Source organism: Suncus etruscus, chromosome 6 (genome assembly GCF_024139225.1).
Source record: "Suncus etruscus isolate mSunEtr1 chromosome 6, mSunEtr1.pri.cur, whole genome shotgun sequence".
Taxonomy (NCBI): Eukaryota; Metazoa; Chordata; class Mammalia; order Eulipotyphla; family Soricidae; genus Suncus; species Suncus etruscus.
In genome coordinates, this window is record NC_064853.1 from 100976227 (window position 1) to 100995914 (window position 19688).

Consider the following 19688-nt stretch of genomic DNA (forward strand, 5'->3'; position numbering starts at 1 on the left):
GCAATAAAAAAAAAATCATAAAAATATAAATGTTTACTTTGCATTTGAATGCTACATATCCTTCCCAGATAGCCCATCTCTTTTTAAAAAAGTCTTCCAGCAATGAAATTTCTTTCTGAACTTAGTACTATTTAATTTTTTGCTCTGGAAAGCAAAGTTATGACTCTCTCTTAGCAATCACCACAGTACTTTCATATAGATATTTCAAGAATGTTTGCAGTTCAACAGATTGCAGTTTAGCATATATCTGAAAGGTTTTGATTATTAAATCTATAATAGGATCTTTACACTTATTTCTTCTGCATGCTGAAGTTAAATAAATATACATTTCAGAAAACCATCAGTGCAATGGTATTTATGAAAATCACCTCTTAAGATTAGAAAATAGTGGCATGATCACAACAGTAAGGGAGATCTTGGGAAGGAATCATTTTTTGTCCTTTGGTTTTTGGATCATACCTGGGAGTGGTCAGGGTCACTCCTGGCTTTATACTCGGGAAGTCATATGGGATGCTGAAGATCATGCCTGGGCCTGCATCATAAAGGCAAGCACGCTGCCTGTGTACTATCTCTCTTGCTCCAAGAATCACTTTTATAGATAAAGATAGCACTAAAAATTCAAAACCACACAGAGATATGACTGATAAGTATTAGAAGAAAAAGTCAAATCAGGGATGGCCTTTTGTTATTAGAAGCATGAAAAGAGAAAAAATATGATTAATGGAAGTGGCTAGGAAAATTTATGTAGGAGAAAAAGAAAAAATGTCATGAAAACTGGTTACAGAAGGTAAACATAGCTATATTTACCTTCTAAAGCTCTTAAGACAAAATAATATCTTATTTTTCCCCCTGCGTGGGTCCCCCCAAAATAATATCTTATTAATTGACAAATTACATTTTTACATGGAGAAATAAGAGAAGCAATGGATATTAAAGTTTGAGAGGAGCTTTACTACATATCTCTAGGAACTCTTATGAAGAGGCTGTTGAGCAAAGGAAATTTTCCCCTTAAAAATGTTCTGCTATTTTAAAATTAGTATTATGTGGGGCTATAGAGGGTTAAGGCCTTAACCCATATCTTGGTGGTTTTTCTGCTTTTTTTTAATTTTATTCTTTTAAATCACACCTGGCAGCATTCAGATGTTACTCTTGGCTCTGTGCTCAGAAGTCTCTCCTGGAAGGCTAGGAATAGAACCAGAGTCTGTCCAGGTAAACGCCCTACTGCTATGCTATCACTCCGGCCCCATTAATCCATATCTTACATATGGCCAACCGCAGTTCAGTGTCTAGCCAGGGATGGTGAACAGGATTTTTATCCTCACTCAAAATGCCAAAATGCAATATGTGTTTAATATATTATTGCTAAAATTATATGCTTTTGTGTGAGTGTTTGTCTGTTTTGGCAGGTCACTGCGTGGTGTGGCTCTCTGACTCTCACTTGACTCAAACTTGTTTGCCATCCCTGGCTAGCACTACATTAAGTGCACAAATACCCATCATGAGTGACCCCTTAACACAGCTGCAACTATGCTCTGAATACCACTGAGTGGAACTCCAAATTTAAAACCAACAAATAAAATAAAAAACTACTTGAGCGGCATCCCAGGTCCCCCGTCCCTCATCTTTACATCATAAAACTGTGATACTATTTTGTGAATCATTCCAGGAAGAATTGGAACATATTTATCAGGTTATCATTTTTATTTGGGGGGACCTCCCAAGCAATGCTCAGGGGCCTCAGGACCACTATTATTTTGATATTCAGATAAGAAATGGGGGTGGTGGTATGGGGATAGTATGAAAGTTAAAGTGCTTGCCTAGCAAACACCAACACCTATATTCCAGGTGGTCCCTGGATCCCTCTGCACTGAGGCGCATATCCCTTATAAAAAAAAATAAAAATTTAAACAGGTAAAACTAATTCTAATGTATTTCACATAGTAAAGTATTTCCAAAAGAATTTAGTTAACATAAATTGAGATACATTATTTTCATTGTTTTTATATTAAGTCAAATTTTGGGGCATATTGCATCCTCATTACAACATCTCATTTGGAATAGTTACTATTTTTTTTTTTTTTTTTTTTTTTGGTTTTTGGGTAATACCTGGCAGCGCTCAGGGGTTACTCCTGGCTCTATGCTCAGAAATCGCTCCTGGCAGGTGTAGGGGATTCGAACCAATAACCTTCTGCATGAAAGGCAAACACCATGCTATATCTCTGGCCCCACCACTATTTTTTTATTCTTTTTTTTGGGGGGGTTTTGGGTCACACCCGGCAGTGCTCAGGGGTTCCTCCTAGCTCTACAATCAGAAATCACTCCTGTACGCTCTGGGGACCATATGGGATGCCGAGATTTGAACCACCATCCTTCTGCATGCAAGGCAAAAGTTCTACTTCCATGCTATCTCTCCGGCCTCTATTTTTTTATTCCTAAAGATTACTTTATTTAAATAAAAATAAATATCCTGCATGGGGCCGGAACGGTGGTGCAAGCGGTAAACCTTGCCCGTGCTAGCCTAGGATGGACTTTGGTTCGATACCTCAGCATCCCATATGGTCCCCCAAGTCAGGAACAATTTCTGAGCACACAGCTCGGAGTATTCTGAGCGTCACCAGCTGTGGCCCAAAAAACAAACAAACAAAAAATGTCCTGCCAGACTCCAGTTGATTAGACATTGACTATTCACCCCTGAACCATGGATACAACCTACGGAATCAAACATGGTTTCCTACATCAGCATCAGGAACCTAACTTCTACCAAAGAAGCTCCCGCTACCACCATGGCATTGACTTACTCCAAAGATAGTTCTTATGTCACCCTGACAACTGAGCAATAGCAGTAGTGTGCTTTTAGGGCAGGATTCTCTGCAATGCTAACTGATGGTGAGATGGAACCAGAAGACACTACACACCACCCAGACTTTGACATAGGACCTATACAGAGACCAGGATCTATAACTACAGTTACCTGACAGCAACAACTGTTCAAGTGAAGAGCTGACCACTGAGAATGACTATGGGGTTGGACAACCTAATATGCCTAGAGCCTTGAGTTGGTCTTATGCCAAAATACTTCGGGGGTAAGTTCTCCCTATTTTTTAGGCAAAAGGTCTTCCCAATTCCTTCCGTATTTTACTCTGCCTATGCAAACGACATCACACACACACACACACACACACACACACACACACACACACACACCTTTTTTCTTTTTTTTTTTTTTTATCTCCTATATCTAAAGGGAAAAAAGGAGGAGAATACTAAACCTTTGGCTATTGAAACGACTTTATTGGTGATACAATAATTTCCACAAATATAACTGCTAATGAACTCTCTCCCCTCTATTTCCATCTTTTTTTTTTAATTTCTCTATTTTCTTTCTATTTTTTTTGTTTGTTTTTGGGCCACACCTGGTAATGCTCAGGGGTTACTCCTGGCTATGTGCTCAGAAATTGCTCCTGGCTTGGGGGAACCATATGGGACGCTGGTCAGTCCTAGGCTAGCGCGCTCAAGGCAGATGCTTTAAGGCTTGAGCCACCATTCTGGCCCCTTCTATTTTTTAATAACTTCACTTTCTGCCATCTTGAAACAAACATATTACTATCAGTTATGTCAACTATGTGATACATTTTTCTTTTAATAAATTAAAAAGTAAATTTTAATATTTCACTTAAAAATAAAATGTCCTGCCAGTCTTCCCAGAAGAAAAATGGCCCGGCTCCTCTACCAACCTTCAAAAGAAAATAATGGCCACCAATTCTTCTCAGGGAGTCTGGTCTGACAGCTCTGTGAATTCTCAGATTTGCTGAAGGTGATTCCCCTTTTCTGCATGAACCACAGTAGCCCAGCACCACACCCTGTACCTTCTGACACAAATGACCCAGCTCTGGCACTTAACTTGATCAAACTGCCAAACCCACTAAATTACTTTAGATCTATAAATCCTGGACTGCATGGCTGCAAGCAATCATTTGACACTTCAAAATTTCATAGTAGTGTCAGCCTACCACACAAAATATGACAGGAAAAAATTTGTGTATCACACAAAATCTGATAGGAAAGTTACATAGTAATTTACTAAGCTCAGTGTGCCTAAACAGTAATACAGAGAAGGCTCAACTATGGCACCAATCATAGGTCCGTAAAAATACTGAAACTTTGGGGCCGGGCGGTGGCGCTAAAGGTAAGGTGCCTGCCTTGCCTGCGCTAGCCTTGGATGGACCGCGGTTCGATCCCCCGGTGTCCCATATGGTCCCCCAAGCCAGGAGCAACTTCTGAGCACATAGCCAGGAGTAGCCCCTGAGCGTTACCGGGTGTGGCCCAAAAACCAAAAAAAAAAAAAAAAATACTGAAACTTTGACTTTAGTAACACCTGGGAGAGGTATAACAATTACTTCAAACCGACCCTTGTTGATATAAGTTTTGATAATTCTGTTTGCTTTTGTGTTGTAACAAACAAGATGAAGTAAATTTATTTGTGCTTGCAAGGAAGCAGGCTATGGTGGTAGGTGGAAAATTGGGGACACTGATGAATTGAATCTCACCTGTTGGAGAGATTGGTGTTTGAACATACAATGCCTGAAATGACTGTATCTGAAAAACTTAAAAAATGTCCTGGCTGTAAATAAAACAGATTTCAGAATATAGACAGGAAATGGACAGCAGAAAAGGAAGTGTGTGTGTGTGTGTGTGTGTGTGTGTGTGAAAAAGTACAGTGGATATGGCACTTGCCTTACACAGGAGACCCAGATTTGATCTTAGCAACCTCATATGTTCCCTTCAAGAAATATGTTCCCGGGCCCGGAGAGATAGCACAGCGGCGTTTGCCTTGCAAGCAGCCGATCCAGGACCAAAGGTGGTTGGTTCGAATCCCAGTGTCCCATATGGTCCCCCGTGCCTGCCAGGAGCGATTTCTGAGCAGATAGCCAGGAGTAACCCCTTAGCACCGCCGGGTGTGGCCCAAAAACAAAACAAAAAAAACCAAAAAACAAACAAACAAAAAGAAATATGTTCCCTTCAAGTGTGGTAACTCAAATCATTAAATTTATATTTAATCATTATGTTATCTTATGTATCTTTCTTACCCTGGCTGGTTTTTTGTTTTTTGGGTCACACCCAGCAGCGCTCAGGGATTACTCCTGGCTCTACGCACAGAAATTGCTCCTGGCAGGCTCAGGGGACCATATGGGATGCAGGGATTCGAACCACCGTCCTTCTGCATGTAAGGCAAACACCCTACCTCCATGCTATCTCTCTGGCCCCTTACCCTGGCTCTTTTAAAAAGTATCTTGATTTGGTTTTTGGGGGGTCACACCCATACCCAGCAGTGCTCAGGGGTTACTCTTGGCTCTTCTCAGAAACTACTCCTGTTGAGCCTTGGGGGGGAGAGGACCATATAGGATGCCAGGGATAGAACCCAGTTCAGCAGTGAGCAAGGCTTGCTCTAGTGTTTAGGCTTTAGGGGTTCAGGTCATTAAATTGTATTTTAAGGGCGCTATGAGTAGTTGTCACCAGAGGGCGCTCAAGTCTTTGTAATATATGGCCCTAAAATTACTATATCTAGAAAACATTTTTATTTTATTTTTTAAAAATAATATCTTTATTTAAATACCATGATTGCAAAACATGATTGTATTTGGGTTTCAGTCATAAAAAGAACACCCCCCTTCACCAGTGCAATATTTCCATCACCAATACGCTCATATCCCCCTCCCCCCCACCTATATTCGAGACAGGCTTTTTTTTTTTGGGTCACATCTGGCAGCGCTCAAGGGTTATTCCTGGCTCAATGGTCAGATATCGCTCCTGGCAGGTTCGAGGGACCATATGGGATGCCGGGATTCGAACCGATGACCTTCTGCATGCAAGGCAAATGCCTTATCTCAATGCTATCTCTCTGGCCTGAGACAGGCTTTTTTTAAATTTTGGTTTTTGGGCCACACCCAGTGATGCTCAGGGGTTACTCCAGACTATTTGCTTAGAAATCGCTTCTGGGATGCCGGGGATCATACCCAAGTCTATCCTGGGCAGCTGTGTGCAAGGCAAATGGTCTATTGCTGTGCTATTGCTCTGGCCCCAAGACAGGCATTATTTTTTTTGGGCCACACCCGTTTGATGGTCAGGGGTTACTCCTGGCTACGCGCTCAAAAATCGCCCCTAGCTTGGGGGGACCATATGGGACAACGGGGGATCAAATTGAGGTCCGTTCCTTGGCTAGTACTTGCAAGGCAGACACCTTACCTCTAGCGCCACCTCACCAGCCCCACGACAGGCATTTTTAATGGAAAAAGACAGGGACAGTTGTGCATACTAATAACTTCATATATAGTTTCTTGTAGTGACCTAAAATGAAGACCTGTGCTTCATGTCCTTTTTCCATTTTGCCTTTTGCATAAGTATCTTTTCCTTTGATATAAAAATAAGAGTACAGCTATTGTGGCTGCTGCTGCTTCTTTCCACCAACATAACTGTCTAGCCCATAGACAGATGATATGGAGTTACATATAAACTGGAGGTTACACTTCTTAAAATTATTCAGTTAAATGCCAGTAAACCAAGTTGGATGCTGTTTTCCTGTGTTATAGTTAGTCTTAAATTCATAAATACAGTGGTCCCCTGAATTATGCCAGAAGTGACCCCTGAGCACAGAGCCAGGAGTAAGCCCTAAACACTGCTGGGTATGGCTCCAAATTCCCTCATCTAGCCCCCCAAATAAACAGATTAAAAAATGACATTATAAGCAACTGTAGCTTTTTTCTCTTCCTTTAGTTTGTTATAAAACAGATTACTTGTTTCCCTCAGTATTTCAAACTGTTCAGTTTTCTCTTCAAGTTCTTGAATTCTGCTAATCTTTTATGCTGATTTGAATGATGACAAAAAGAAGAACGAACCACAGAACACCTAGTTGAGGTCCTGAAGTACAGAAAGTACAGAAAGGAGAGAGAATCCAAGCCAAACAAACACTATTGCTCTGGCTCTACTTTCTTCCTTCAGGTCTAGGCTGCCAGAATTGCCAGGGATGAGTACCTTAAAGGATCCAGGCGTGCCTGCCAGTCAGTGCCAGAGTACCTGCCTTTTCTGTCAGTTAAATCCCTGGCACTGCCACAATGTGCTACAATGCAAGTGAGATCATTGGTACACTATAGTCAAGTACATGACCCCTAGACAGTAGTGATCCTAACCTTTTTTTTTTTTGAGGGGGGTGCTCAAGGGCAACTCCTGACTGTGCTTGTGGGTCAACCCCGGAAGTGCTTGGAAGTAACATGCAGTTTTAGGAAACCCAGGTCTCCTGCATGTAAATCATGAGCACATCTTTGGGTCCTTACACTGAACTGTGGCCTACTTCATAGAGAATAACTGGTGGGTGTCCAGTCACTCCTAAGCACCACTTGGAAGCTCCCCTACACCAAAAAATCCATTCATTAGGGCATGGGGAACAGGCATCATGTCCAATCCGAAGGCAGCAAGAATAAGCCCTTGAAAATGACCAGGAAGCAGGTCATAGAGATGGATGAGGAAGATAAAGATTTCACACAGACACAGGAGGAAGAACAAAAGATATCAAGGAGCTGAAAGCCAAGACATGAAATGTTTTGGGGAAGAGGTCTTGGCCACAGATAGAATTAAGAAATCTGGTAAAAAGTAAGCTGTTGCTGTGGCTGAGGTAAGGGTGACCCTTAATTCCATTTCTATGTCAATATTTGGATCCCTGCTTCATCTCTGTTGTCAAAAGTAGCTAGAATGAAATGTTTGAGAGTCTGCTGTACGATAATGAATAAGCTTTTACTTAAAAAGAATTTGAAAAGGTTCTCTCTGGTTCCCATTAGCATTTCTATCATTGCTTTAAGGTCAGTGAAACCCAGTCCAGACCAGCCAAAGTGTGCTTCTCTTAGTAGGTGTTTGGTCTAACGTAGAATCTGTACATGCTGAAACAAAAACACTCACTTGGGATGGGGAAGGAAAGAGAGACTTCACTTAATAATCATCTACTATGTTCTTAAAGCATTATATTCCTTTTGGGAAGGGGGTTGGGCCACACCCAGCCACTCACTCAGTTTACTCTTAGCTCAAGTGTTCATGGTTCCCTCCTGCTGATGCTTGGAGTACCATGTGTGGTGTAAGGAGTTGAATTTGGGTCAGTTGCACGAAAGGCAAGTGCCTCACCTACTGTACTTTTCTTCTGGCTCTCAAGCATTGCACTTTTAAGGTTTCCAGGTGCCAGGAAGGGATTAAAATGGAATTTTTTTTTTGCATTATATGGTTTATTTTAAATAAAGATGATAGATGAATGCCATTTTACAGTATTTTTACCAGGAAAGTTACTTAGCCTAGGAAAGGTGAAAAGAACATATATAGGGGGCTGGAGAGATAGCATGGAGGTAAGGTGTTTGCCTTGCAAAACAGTGGTTTGAATCCCGGCATCCCATATGGTCCCCCAAGCCTGCCAGGAACGATTTCTGAGTGTAGAGCCAGGATTAACCCCAGAGTGCTGCCGAGTGATCCAAAAACCAACCCCCCCCCCCACAAAAAACAAAAAAGCCATTTATAAAGAAGATTGATCAATTAGGTAAAAAAGAGAAGAGGCAAACTATGACATTCTCCTAAATAATTTTAAAAGGAAAATTTACAAAAAAGGAAAGAACACTGGATTTGGATCTAAGAAAGCACGTCAGGATGTTAATATGAGGAATTTTTGATAAAATTACTATACTTTTGTTTCTTAACTGAATCTTTCAAAAGTAGTAAGTAGCAGAATTTAGTAATTTGTTTAAGTTTTATATATATATATTTAATTTAAATACCATGGTTACAAGGTTGTTTATACTATTTTTTTCACAGATAAAGTTGTTCATGATTAAGTTACAGTCAAACAATGTATAACCTTCACTAGTGTGCTTTTCCCACTTTAAAAGCAGATTTTAATAAACTAGTTAAATTCTAAATTGAATATGAAATTTAAAGCTATTTTTCACATGACATAGTCTGATTCCTTGTCGCTGCTATCAGAATAAATATTAAGACCTTAATTAAACATAACTCTATAAAAGTGCAGGGGCAAAAGAGGTAGTACAGCATGTAGAATGCTTGCCTTCCATAAAGCTGATACAGGTTGATCCAAAGAACCCCATATGGTCCTGAATCCTGCTAGAATTAAGCCCCAAAACAAAACCAAAAAAAAAAATTAAAAAATTATCAAATAGTTATTAAAGAGGCATTTCTGAAGAAATGTTTATTGATTAGACAGACATAAGATAAAGAGTGTAGGGGATGGAGCAATAACACAGCAGTAGGGTGTTCGCCTTGTATGCAGCTAACACAGGACAGGCCCTGGTTCGATTCCCGGCATCCCATATGGTACCCCAAGCCTGCCAGGAGTGATTTCTGAGTGCAGAGCCAATAGTAACCCCTGAGCACCACTGGGTGTGACCAAAAACCAAAAGATAAAGAGTGTAGCAAGTGTTCTTCTTTTTTTTTTTTTAGTCATACCCAGAAATGTTCATGACTTACTTCTGGCTCTGTGCTCAAGGATCACTCCAGGTGGAGCTTGGAGAATCACATAGGTGCTGGGAATTGAACTGGGTCAGCTAGCTGAGTGTAAGGCAAACGCCCTACCCACTGTACTCTCTCCCAGCCCTGGAAAGGATTTTTGTATAGGTATAAGTGGTTATGAATTACTGACTTGAACTTACTGCATTACAGGCAGTCAAGAGAAAATTAGTAAACTAATAAATAAGTGACATATATAAAGCAAGTCATGAAGTTCATACAATTTTTTTGTATGCCTCCAGAGTGAGTGCTCAGATACTTACTCTCTCCACATGGCAATGAATGACTGTGCCGACACAGATCCTGTCCTATCTCCCCCTGCAGCCCTGAACATGGGAGCTTTCCAGTAGAGAGGACAGCCACAGACCTGCAAATAAAACACACATACAGAGTAATCCAAGGAATGTCAATCTTAACATGCCAAACAAAGATACCTTTGCTACCCTTCAAGACAGCCAAATTGGGGTAGAGGTTGAGAGGGATAGAGGGGAAACATTATGTTATAATATATAATTTTGTTTGAGAAAAAAGTAAATTATTTAATATTTTTCCAGTTTACTAACTGATGCTTCTTTCTTCTACTTTGATAATTCAAAGGAACAAGTCTCTTTTCCTACTACTCTCTCATCATATATTTTCTGCCTTCTAGAAAAAGAGAGACAAGACTGCCATAGTCACACCTGCTCTTTCATTCAGCAGGCAAATAATCACTTTTATTACTAGATAAATGGATGTTAATACATTTGACCACCTATATTTCTCTCCTTTGTTTACAATGTTATTAAGCTCCAGGTTCTAGAAGAAACAGAAAATTCTATACTCTTTAAGAAAATAAAACCATTTCAATGATTATAATTCAAATAGAAATCAAAATGTAGCACTTAAATTAGAAATATTCACAAATAAGTGTGTATATATTATAAAAATTCTAGGGAGAACTGAAAATGAATATAAACTAATCATAATGCCTTAAAAGATACTGAATTTTATCTACTCTTTTAGGAGGTTCAAACCTCCCACCAGCCATTCTCAGCGAATGGGGCTGGCAGTTTGGTGCAAGGATCCAATGATGCAATGAACGGGTCCTCTGGGGTTTCATCCAGAAATCTTCAGGGGACAAAGTGGTAACAGGAATTGAACTCAGGTGAGGTAAAAACCTAATCACTTTATTATGTCCTAGCCCCCAAACTTCTAATTTTTGGGGAACCACACCCAACAGTGCTCAGAGGTTATTCCTGGGCTCTGTGCTCAGAAATCGCTCCTGGCAGGCTTGGGGGGACCATATGGGATGCCAGGGATTGAACCTGGGTTCATCCCGGATCAGCCGCATGAAGGCAAACACCCTATCAATGAGCTATGTCTCCGCCCTACAAACTTCTAATTTTTAATAAAAAACTATTATACTCATTTAAGAAGTTTACTTGATTTTTTTCTTAAAGGGGAAAGTTCTTTCCATAAAGCAGATTATAAATATTTGAAGGCATTTTTTCCAAATGCTTCCTTTGTTTTAATGTATACTTTTTATTCAAAGCATTGCGATTTACAAAGTAATTCATAGTTAAGTTTTAGATATACTGGTGTATATATATAGATATAGATACAGATAGATATAGATATATTGGTGTTTCAGCACCAGTCCCACCACCAGTGTCAACCTCCTTCCACCAATGTTCCTGGAGTCCATCCCATACTTCTTTCTTGCCCAGCCCACCAGCATTAACAGGCACCTTTGGTTGTTAAAAGTTTGGGTTTCATGATTTAATGTTTCATGACTCAGTGGATTGGATATTTAGTTCTTTCCTTTCTTAATACCACCAATACACTTGAGCCCCTTGAATCCTGTTATTTCACATTCTCCACTCTTTTATTCTTTTCTCACCACTATACTCTGGTACCAAGAGTGTTCTGAAACTGTCCCCACCACTTAAGTCACTGAAAATGCTTTCTTTTTCCTTTTTAAAAAAGTTTTAGTATTTTATTAAAGCACTATGATTTATAAAGTTATTCAAAGTTGAATTTTAGACATACTATATTCTATTACCAATCCCACCACCAGTGTCAACTTCCCTCCACCAATGTTCCAGGTTTCCCCCATGCTCCCCTCACCCAATCTGCCATCTTGATAGGCACTTCTTAAAGTCTGATTGTTAGTTTGAGCCCTGTGATTTCAGTTTTGTTAATTCTGTGGCTTGGATTTTTTTTGTTTGTTTTTGGGTCACACCCGGCAGCATTCAGGGGTTCCCCCTGGCTCTACGCTCAGAAATTGTTCCTGGCAGGCTCAGGGGACCATATGGGATGCCGAGATCTGAACCACTGTCCTTCTGTATGCAAGGCAAACGCCTTATCCTCCATGCTATCTCTCTGGCCCCATGTGGCTTGGATTTTTATCTCTATCATTACCTTTTTTTTGGGGGGGTGGGGAAGGAAGGGGGTCATACCCAGCAATGCTTAGGGTTTACTCCTGGCTCTGTGCTCAGAAATCGCTCCTGGCAGGCTCAGGGGACCATATGGGATGCTGGGGTTTGAACCACTGTCCGTCCTGGATTGGCTGCATGCTAGGCAAACACCCTACTGCTGTGCTATCTCTCCAACCCTTCTCTATCATTACTTAACATTAACATTACTTAACTAATGCACCTCTTGACCCATTTTCCCTGTTGCTTCTCATTTTTCTCTTTTCATCCTTTCCTCGACTTTCTTTCTCCTCCCTATACTCTGGGACCAAGAGTGACCTATGTATCCCCCTTTTAAGGCCTCATCCATTTGTTCTAAATGCCACATTGTAATTGATCTCATCCTGAATTTATCGTTCTTGTTGCATTACTTCAGTTAAGATATTTTTTCAGAGGCTGGAGTGACAGTACAGTGAATAGGGTACTTTCTTTCATGTGGCAGATCTGGATTAAATATATGGTCTCCAAAGCCCATCAGGAGTAATCCTAAGTGCAGAGCCAGGAGTAACCCTTGAGCACCATCAGGTGTGACCTCAAAACAAAAAATAAAACCAACTTTATCTCCAAATTTCATCCATGTTGCAGAAAATCACCTGATTTCATCATTACTTAGTTTTGTAGATACACCATTGAGTAGATTACCACCTCTTTATGATACACTTATCTGTCATTGGCTATCTAGACTGATTCCAAATATTACTTATTGTACTGCATGCTGCAATGAACGATGATGTGCATAAGTCCTTTCGAATGAATTTTTTTCTGTCCTGGGGATAGATACTTAAAATGGAGTTACTGGACTATAGGGCAGCTCAATTATGAGTTTACTAAGAGCCTTCCACACTGTTTTCCATAAGGAGTGGACCAGATAACATTCCAATCAACAATGGGTGAGTTCATTTTCACCCCATCCCAAACAGATTGTTATTTTCTGTTTTTGATATATGCAATTTTCACAGTTATAAGATGATATCTCATTGTTGTCTTGATTTGGATTTCACTAATAAGTGATGAGCACAAATGTTTCCTTTTTTATTAACACACATTTAAAATATATTCCTAAATCTGAATATAATTAGTCAGAATGAGATTAGATATTAGATATATTCTTAGGGTAAATTATGATTAAGAACTGTTGAACCTTCTCCCTTCTCCAAAGGAAATCTTTGTATTTGGAGACTAAGTAAATATGAACTGACATTAGGTTCAGGTGAAGCTGTCCTGGTGAAAGTCCTCAGTGCCTGGAGGATTCCCTATAAGGGTTGTCTAGATAGAGTTATTCTGAGACAACACTCAAGACTGAGTGATAAGGGATGAGGATGTAAGGTGAGATTCAAGCTGAGGGACAAAAGACAAGGCAGAAAATAAGAGGTTGCTCTCCGGTCAAGACACAAAAACATGTTTTGTAAGCAGGGTGGAACTGAAGATTTCTTGAGTCTAGAGTCTAGAGTCACATACCTACACTAGGGTCAGAAATGAGGGCAAGTTGTTGCTTAGTAACCAAAGAGATTTTGTTTATTATGTTACATTATGGTTGCCAAGGGACAAAGCTCACAATTAATATACTCTTACTGGTAAAGTGTCAAATCTATTTTCACCAATCCAAATTTTTCCTTTCATGGGTTGCCAAAGAAATGCTCTTAGATGTGATAGGATATTGGTAACTAATGGGAGAACTGAAGAACAGTCTGTACTATGAAAATAAAGATGCAGAGTCCCAGAGAGAAAATCTAGAGGAAGACCAGAAGTGCCAACTTGCTAAAGTACTTCAAGCCTCAGCCATTAGTCACTCATGGAGTTTTCAGAACTGTAAGGGCTTAGGAATCTCCAGGTTCAACCCTGGCACAATCTAAAGTACAATACTCCCTGGAACTGTGTGCTTACTGTCAGGTCCTGTGGGGCTCCTACTGTTACAATTGGTTTAGGAGAGAAGAGTTTGTATATGGGAATCAAAGTGGCTTGATCAAAGAAAACTTGAAAGCAAGACTGCTTAATGATATAAACAGAAGATTCAATATACTTAATGGATTATTTTATTTTACACTTTTGGTTTCTGGGGCCACATCTGAATGTGCTTAGGGCTTACTTTTGGTTCTGGGTTCAAGGTTCATACCTGGTGGGGCTCAGTGAACCATATGTGGTGGCAGTGATCAAATCTGGGTGGGCTGCATACAAGATAAATGCTTTTTCCTCATTTTTCCAGCCCCCAGTAGTGGCCAATTTTTTTTTAATTAGAGGGAACTGGAACAATAGTAGAGTGGACAGGGCATTTGCCTTCAATGTGGCCAACGTGGGTTCGATCTCCAGCATTCCATATAATTCAAGCATAGCCAGGAGTGATTTCTGAGTCCAGAGCCAGGAGTAACCCCTGAGCATTGACAGGTGTGACCTAAAACCAAACTAAAACCATTAAAAGTCTCATGCCAATTATTTCATTTGGTTTTCACATGATAGCCATATTGAAAAGGATAGGCTTTTGCATTCCTTTCCTTAGTGGAGGCAATATAGCTATGCAGAGGCTACTTGACGGATCACAGGCATATGCCAAAATGGTGTTATATGAGCCAGAAGGCAGAATTTGAGGGGAGCTAGGGCAAAAAGGCTTTGTATAGTTTAGAAAGTTTCATTCTTTTCCTTCAACGAGAGAAAAACAAACCCCTTGATGAGTCTATTCAGTTTTTGAGATGTCCTTTTCTTTTTGTGGGTTGTGGGAGATGGTTCACAATTATTAGTGCTCAGGGATCACTCCTGGAGGTGTTCAGGGCACCATATATGGTGCCTACAATGGAACTGGTGATGTCATGTGCAAGGCAAGTACCTTAACTCTCTGGTCTTTACAAACCAGTTTTCTTACTCTTCCTCAGATTCTGTTCTTATACAGGTTCTAGTCCCTCTACTCATTTCTTTTCCATTGTCACATAAAGCCCTGAAGAAAAAGTACAATGCACTCAATTATTTAATTAGAAATGGGCATTAATCTGAAAGTCTCTTTGAAGTGGAAGATGAATAAGTAAAAGTTCCCAAAATAATCAGATTTCATTAAGAATTGTCTTTGTACTTAAAAAAAAATACAGTTTCCAGACCAAACCCAAGCATCACTAAGAGCAGACAGCATATTCTAGCCAGCAACAGATAGCTTCATATACTATAGTAACACATAAAGATGTCCACTGTAGCCTTGACCACCTCTTAAAAGTTCTGCAGGTACAGGTTTGACATCTAGTAGCAGAGGAGATCAATTTCCATAGTAAAGAATATTTGAAATAAAGAATTTGGGGCTGGAGCAATAGCACAGCGGTAGGGTGTTTGCCTTGCAAATGGCAGATCCAGAATAGACTTGGTTAAATCTCCAGCATCCCATATGGTCCCCTACCCAGGAGCAATTTCTGAGTGTAGAACCAAGAGTAACTCCTGAATGTCACCGGGTGGCCCCAAAACCAAAAAAAAAAAAAAAAAAAAAAAAAAAGGAATTTTAGTGAGTGCTAATAGATTTCCACAGCTAAGTCAAAGATGGATTAGCTGAGTATTAGCTAAATGAAAGCACAATTAAATAAACTATTTTTTGTTTGTTTTGGGTCACACCCGGTGGTGCTCAGAGGTTACTCCTGGCTCTGCACTCAGAAATTGTTCCTGGCAGGCTCGGCGATGCCTTAAATGAACTTTTAAAAAATAAACGGCTCTAAGTATAAAGACAAAAACAACCAATAAAATGTTTCAATAATCCCAAACACATCCATGTTATTTTCTGAAATCATGATATACAGTGTCTCTTTGTGTGTGTGTGTGTGTGTGTGTGTGTGTGTGTGTGTGTGTGTGGTGTGTGTGTGTAGCACACCAGGCATTGTTCAGGTGTTAATCCAGGCTCTGTGCTCAGAAATCACTCCTGGCAGGTTTGGCGGACCAGATGGTATGCTCAGATTGAACCTGGCTCGGCCATGTTCAAAGCAAACATTCTACCCACTGTGCTATTGCTATGACCCCAAGTTTTATCTTTTAAAGGTGTAAGTCAGTCTATCTTGCTACCTAAAGGGAAATGAATAAAAATGCTTGGTATCCATAAATGGAATTCAAATTTCCATTCCATTCCATAAATGGAATTCAAATCCAGGCACAATTAGAGAATTAGGTATGCTTATCTATACAGGTAATTGTGTCATATAATGGTTAGGCACAATCAATAAAGTGTTAAATAAATGGCTTTCTTTTTCTTTTTTGGCTACACCTGGTAACGCTCAGTGGTTGCTCCTTGATATGCACTCAGAAATCACTCCTGGCTTGGGGGACCATATGGAATGCCGGGAGATCAAACTGCGGTCCATCCTGGGTCAGCCATGTGCAAGGCAAATGGCCTACCACTGTGCCATCGCTCTGGCCCTTAAATAAATTGTTTTCTAACAGACATTTCTTTGCTTCAATACTGGTGGCATTTCATGGTTCTGTGTACAGAAGGTATCCCTAATTCTTTCTTTTGACATTCCAGCAAGAATAGAGCTTTTCCCTGATTTGACTATTTTTCCCTACATCTTTTTTGACCATATGGAGTCCTGAGGTGTTTTTCTCTTCTTTCACTTAATCTGTTTAATATTAGAAATCAGGGAAACAGAAAGGTCTAAGGAGAATAGGGTCCTTAGTCAGAGTGTTGGGAATATTCAGAGGAGGAAGGTATTCAAGATAGTGCAGTAAGCAGGTCTGTAACAGGGAGAAACTCACACTAGACTGACTCTCAAGATAGTGAGCACAGCACATATTGATGAACTACCATGTCCTTTACTCTCTAGACAGTTTCTCCTTGACTGTCTACCAGAGAGAGAACCCATCTCTCTCACACAAATTGTTACCATGTTAGAAACACCCCACTAGGCATTTATGCAGTTAACATCATCTGTAGTGTAGATTTGACTCATCCTTATTGAATTTTAATTTTCAGACTTAGACGTATTAACTATACTTTGTTAATGTACCATCTTGGTTCAAGCAACAACTATCTTCCAAAGCTTTGGGTAAGCTCTAAAATAACTTAAAATGTAGATGCTGATCAAGAGTTTACATATATTTGGAAAATAAAGCATAGTTAAACAGCAGAAAGGGGCCGGAGTGATGGCACAGCGATAGGCCATTTGCCTTGCATGTGGCTGACCCAGGATGGACCACAGTTTGATCCCCTGGGGTCCCATATGGTCCCCCAAGCCAGGAGCGATTTCTGAGCACAGAGCCAGGAGTAACCCCTGAGCATCACTGGGTGTGGCCCCTCCTAAAATAAAACAGAAAAATAAAACAGTAAAGCAGAAAGTTAGGAGGTAGATGACCTGTCTCCTGACAGGAACTAATTCTCTGACTTCAGGTAAGTACCTACAGAACTTCAGTTTCCTCATTTATACTTAAGTAGAGTAAAAATAAATGAGTTCTGGGCCCGGAGAGATAGCACAGCGGCGTTTGCCTTGCAAGCAGCCAATCCAGCACCAAAGGTGGTTGGTTCGAATCCCTGTGTCCCATATGGTCCCCCGTGCCTGCCAGGAGCTATTTCTGAGCAGACAGCAAGGAGTAAACCCTGAGCACTGCTGGGTGTGGCCCAAAAACCAAAAAAAAAAAAAAAAAAAAAAAAAAAGAGTTCTTAATTCTGGAATGAAAGAGTCCATTTCCAACAGAAATTCTAGAGAATTAACAAACAAGATATTACGATAGGAGGGGTGAAGTAGGGGAGAATGAAAGAATTCCTTTTTATCTCCCATAAAATAAAATCACTATATTTACAATCCATAATAGTAGGGACAAAAGTCATTGGAAAGGACAGAGCATGACTGGAATGGGACATTCAAGGACTTCTCTAAAGATGGGGGATAGGCCTAACAGGACAGGTGATAATGGGAATTAGTAGAAGTAGAAGCCCACTTTGGAGGGGAGAAATAAAAAGACCAAATGCAGATATGCTTTTGGCAGGGGGTCAGAGTGGGGCTAGTGAGTCAGGCTCATTCAGGGAGCAGTAATTTGAGTTTTATCCAGAAGGTAAGATTTTTCTTTTAAACTTTATTTATTTATTGATTGTTTGGTTTTTGGGCTACGCCGGTGGCGCTCAGGAATTACTATTGGCTCTGCACTCAAAATTGCCCCTGGCAGGCTGGGGGCCCATATGGGATGCTGGGAATCAAACTGGATCCCTCCCGGGTCAGCTGCATGCAAGGCATTTGGTCTTATTGCTGTGCTATCTCTCCGGCCCCAGAGATAAGTTTTAAAACTCTTAAATATTATTCTCATAACCAGGGAAAGAAAAATCCCAGAATACCACGAGGTATTCAAATTTCCCTCTTGGGCTCCTGCTTGTTCACAGAAAATTCTCAGTGTACTAAATCTTTATCTGCCTCTTGAAGAATAGCTTGAAAACTTTGCTAAATCTGAACATATCTCATGATAAAAATAAAAAACTAAGCAAACAAAAAAACCCACAGCTACAAAATGGTAGCAGTCCCTGGATACTATTTAACTGGGAATGGTACAATCAAATAAAATTTGATGGTAATGTTCAGGATTAACTGTTCTAGGAGGGGGCTTGAGGCATGGAATACAGTTACTGAGTGAATGCAGTTCGGTAGATAAGGCACTGGTAGGTGCTAATGTCTTTCCTTTTATAATGTAAAATATGAAAAACTTGCTACCTACTGACAAATCCATTTGTTTCTGAGTCCAATTATAGTGTTAAACTGGCAACTGGTTCCATGTCTGGCATTAGGGAAATCAACATTTTATATTAGGAGCAGATATACTGTAAACGTGTCAAAGATTTGCTCCTTAATAGCAAAAACATTTGTTTTTGAGTAAAATTGTTATGGAAGCTAGCCTAATGGTTCCTGGTCTGGTTTCAGGGTAGGAAGTTATGATCAGTGGGTGAGAACAAGAAAGATTAATATTTAGTGTAAGGGGAATTTTCCTAACAAGTAAGACTATTTAATGATTGAACTGCTGAAGTAGTGAGCATCTAGTTATAGAAAACATTGCTATTAACAAGAGGATACCTGTATTTGAATGGGAGGTTGGACTAGAAGACCAAAAATTGTGTTTTGAATTCCATGAAATAAAAGCAAAGCTATTTTTTTTAACCAGGATTAATTTTTTCAACATGGTAGAGAAAAATAACAGAGACCAAAGAGGTGGTATAGAGAATGAGATGGCATTAGTAGGGAAGGGGACATTACTCAGAATTTACTAGATATATATTACCTTTGCAATTTTTCCCATTTCATAAATGTCTGCTTTCTGATCTTCAATATTCATGAAAGCAACTTCAATTTTGTTTAGCATTTGTTCATAGTTAATGCAGGTATCTGGGAGTCCTTCAGGAAAGTAGAATTGTGGAATGTTTTTGGACAATGATGTATTCACAACACTGTTCACTTGAGGAACAGGGGATAGAGGCTGAGGACCACTTGGAAAGGTGGCTGGAGGTGAAAGTGATATTCCAGGTTTCTTCTCTTGTTTGTTTTGAATCTGGAAAAAAAATGTGGTTATGAGACAAAAATTCCAAAGAGCATATATTTCTTGAAAGTTATCATCAGTAGTAGGAAGTTGGATATAAATACAAGAAACCATAACTACAGACAGTAGAGATCAAAAGCTCACTCAACCACAGAAAGCAGTAAGCCTGTTTTCAGAGAAAGCTTATCCCTACTATGCTCATTTTTGTAGATTTATGCT

General features: G+C 39.9%; 1 protein-coding gene across 1 annotated transcript in view; it reads right to left on the reverse strand.

Moving 5' to 3' along the window:
* The window catches only part of PPP2R3A (protein phosphatase 2 regulatory subunit B''alpha), a 96058-nt gene that overhangs the window by 40245 nt on the left and 36125 nt on the right, over positions 1-19688 (reverse strand). The window contains exons 3-4 of the mRNA XM_049775921.1: positions 19215-19481; positions 9813-9916 (exon numbers count right to left, since the gene is read on the reverse strand). Coding sequence (XP_049631878.1) covers positions 9813-9916; positions 19215-19481 — 371 coding nt within the window. The remainder of the gene's footprint in view (positions 1-9812; positions 9917-19214; positions 19482-19688) is intronic.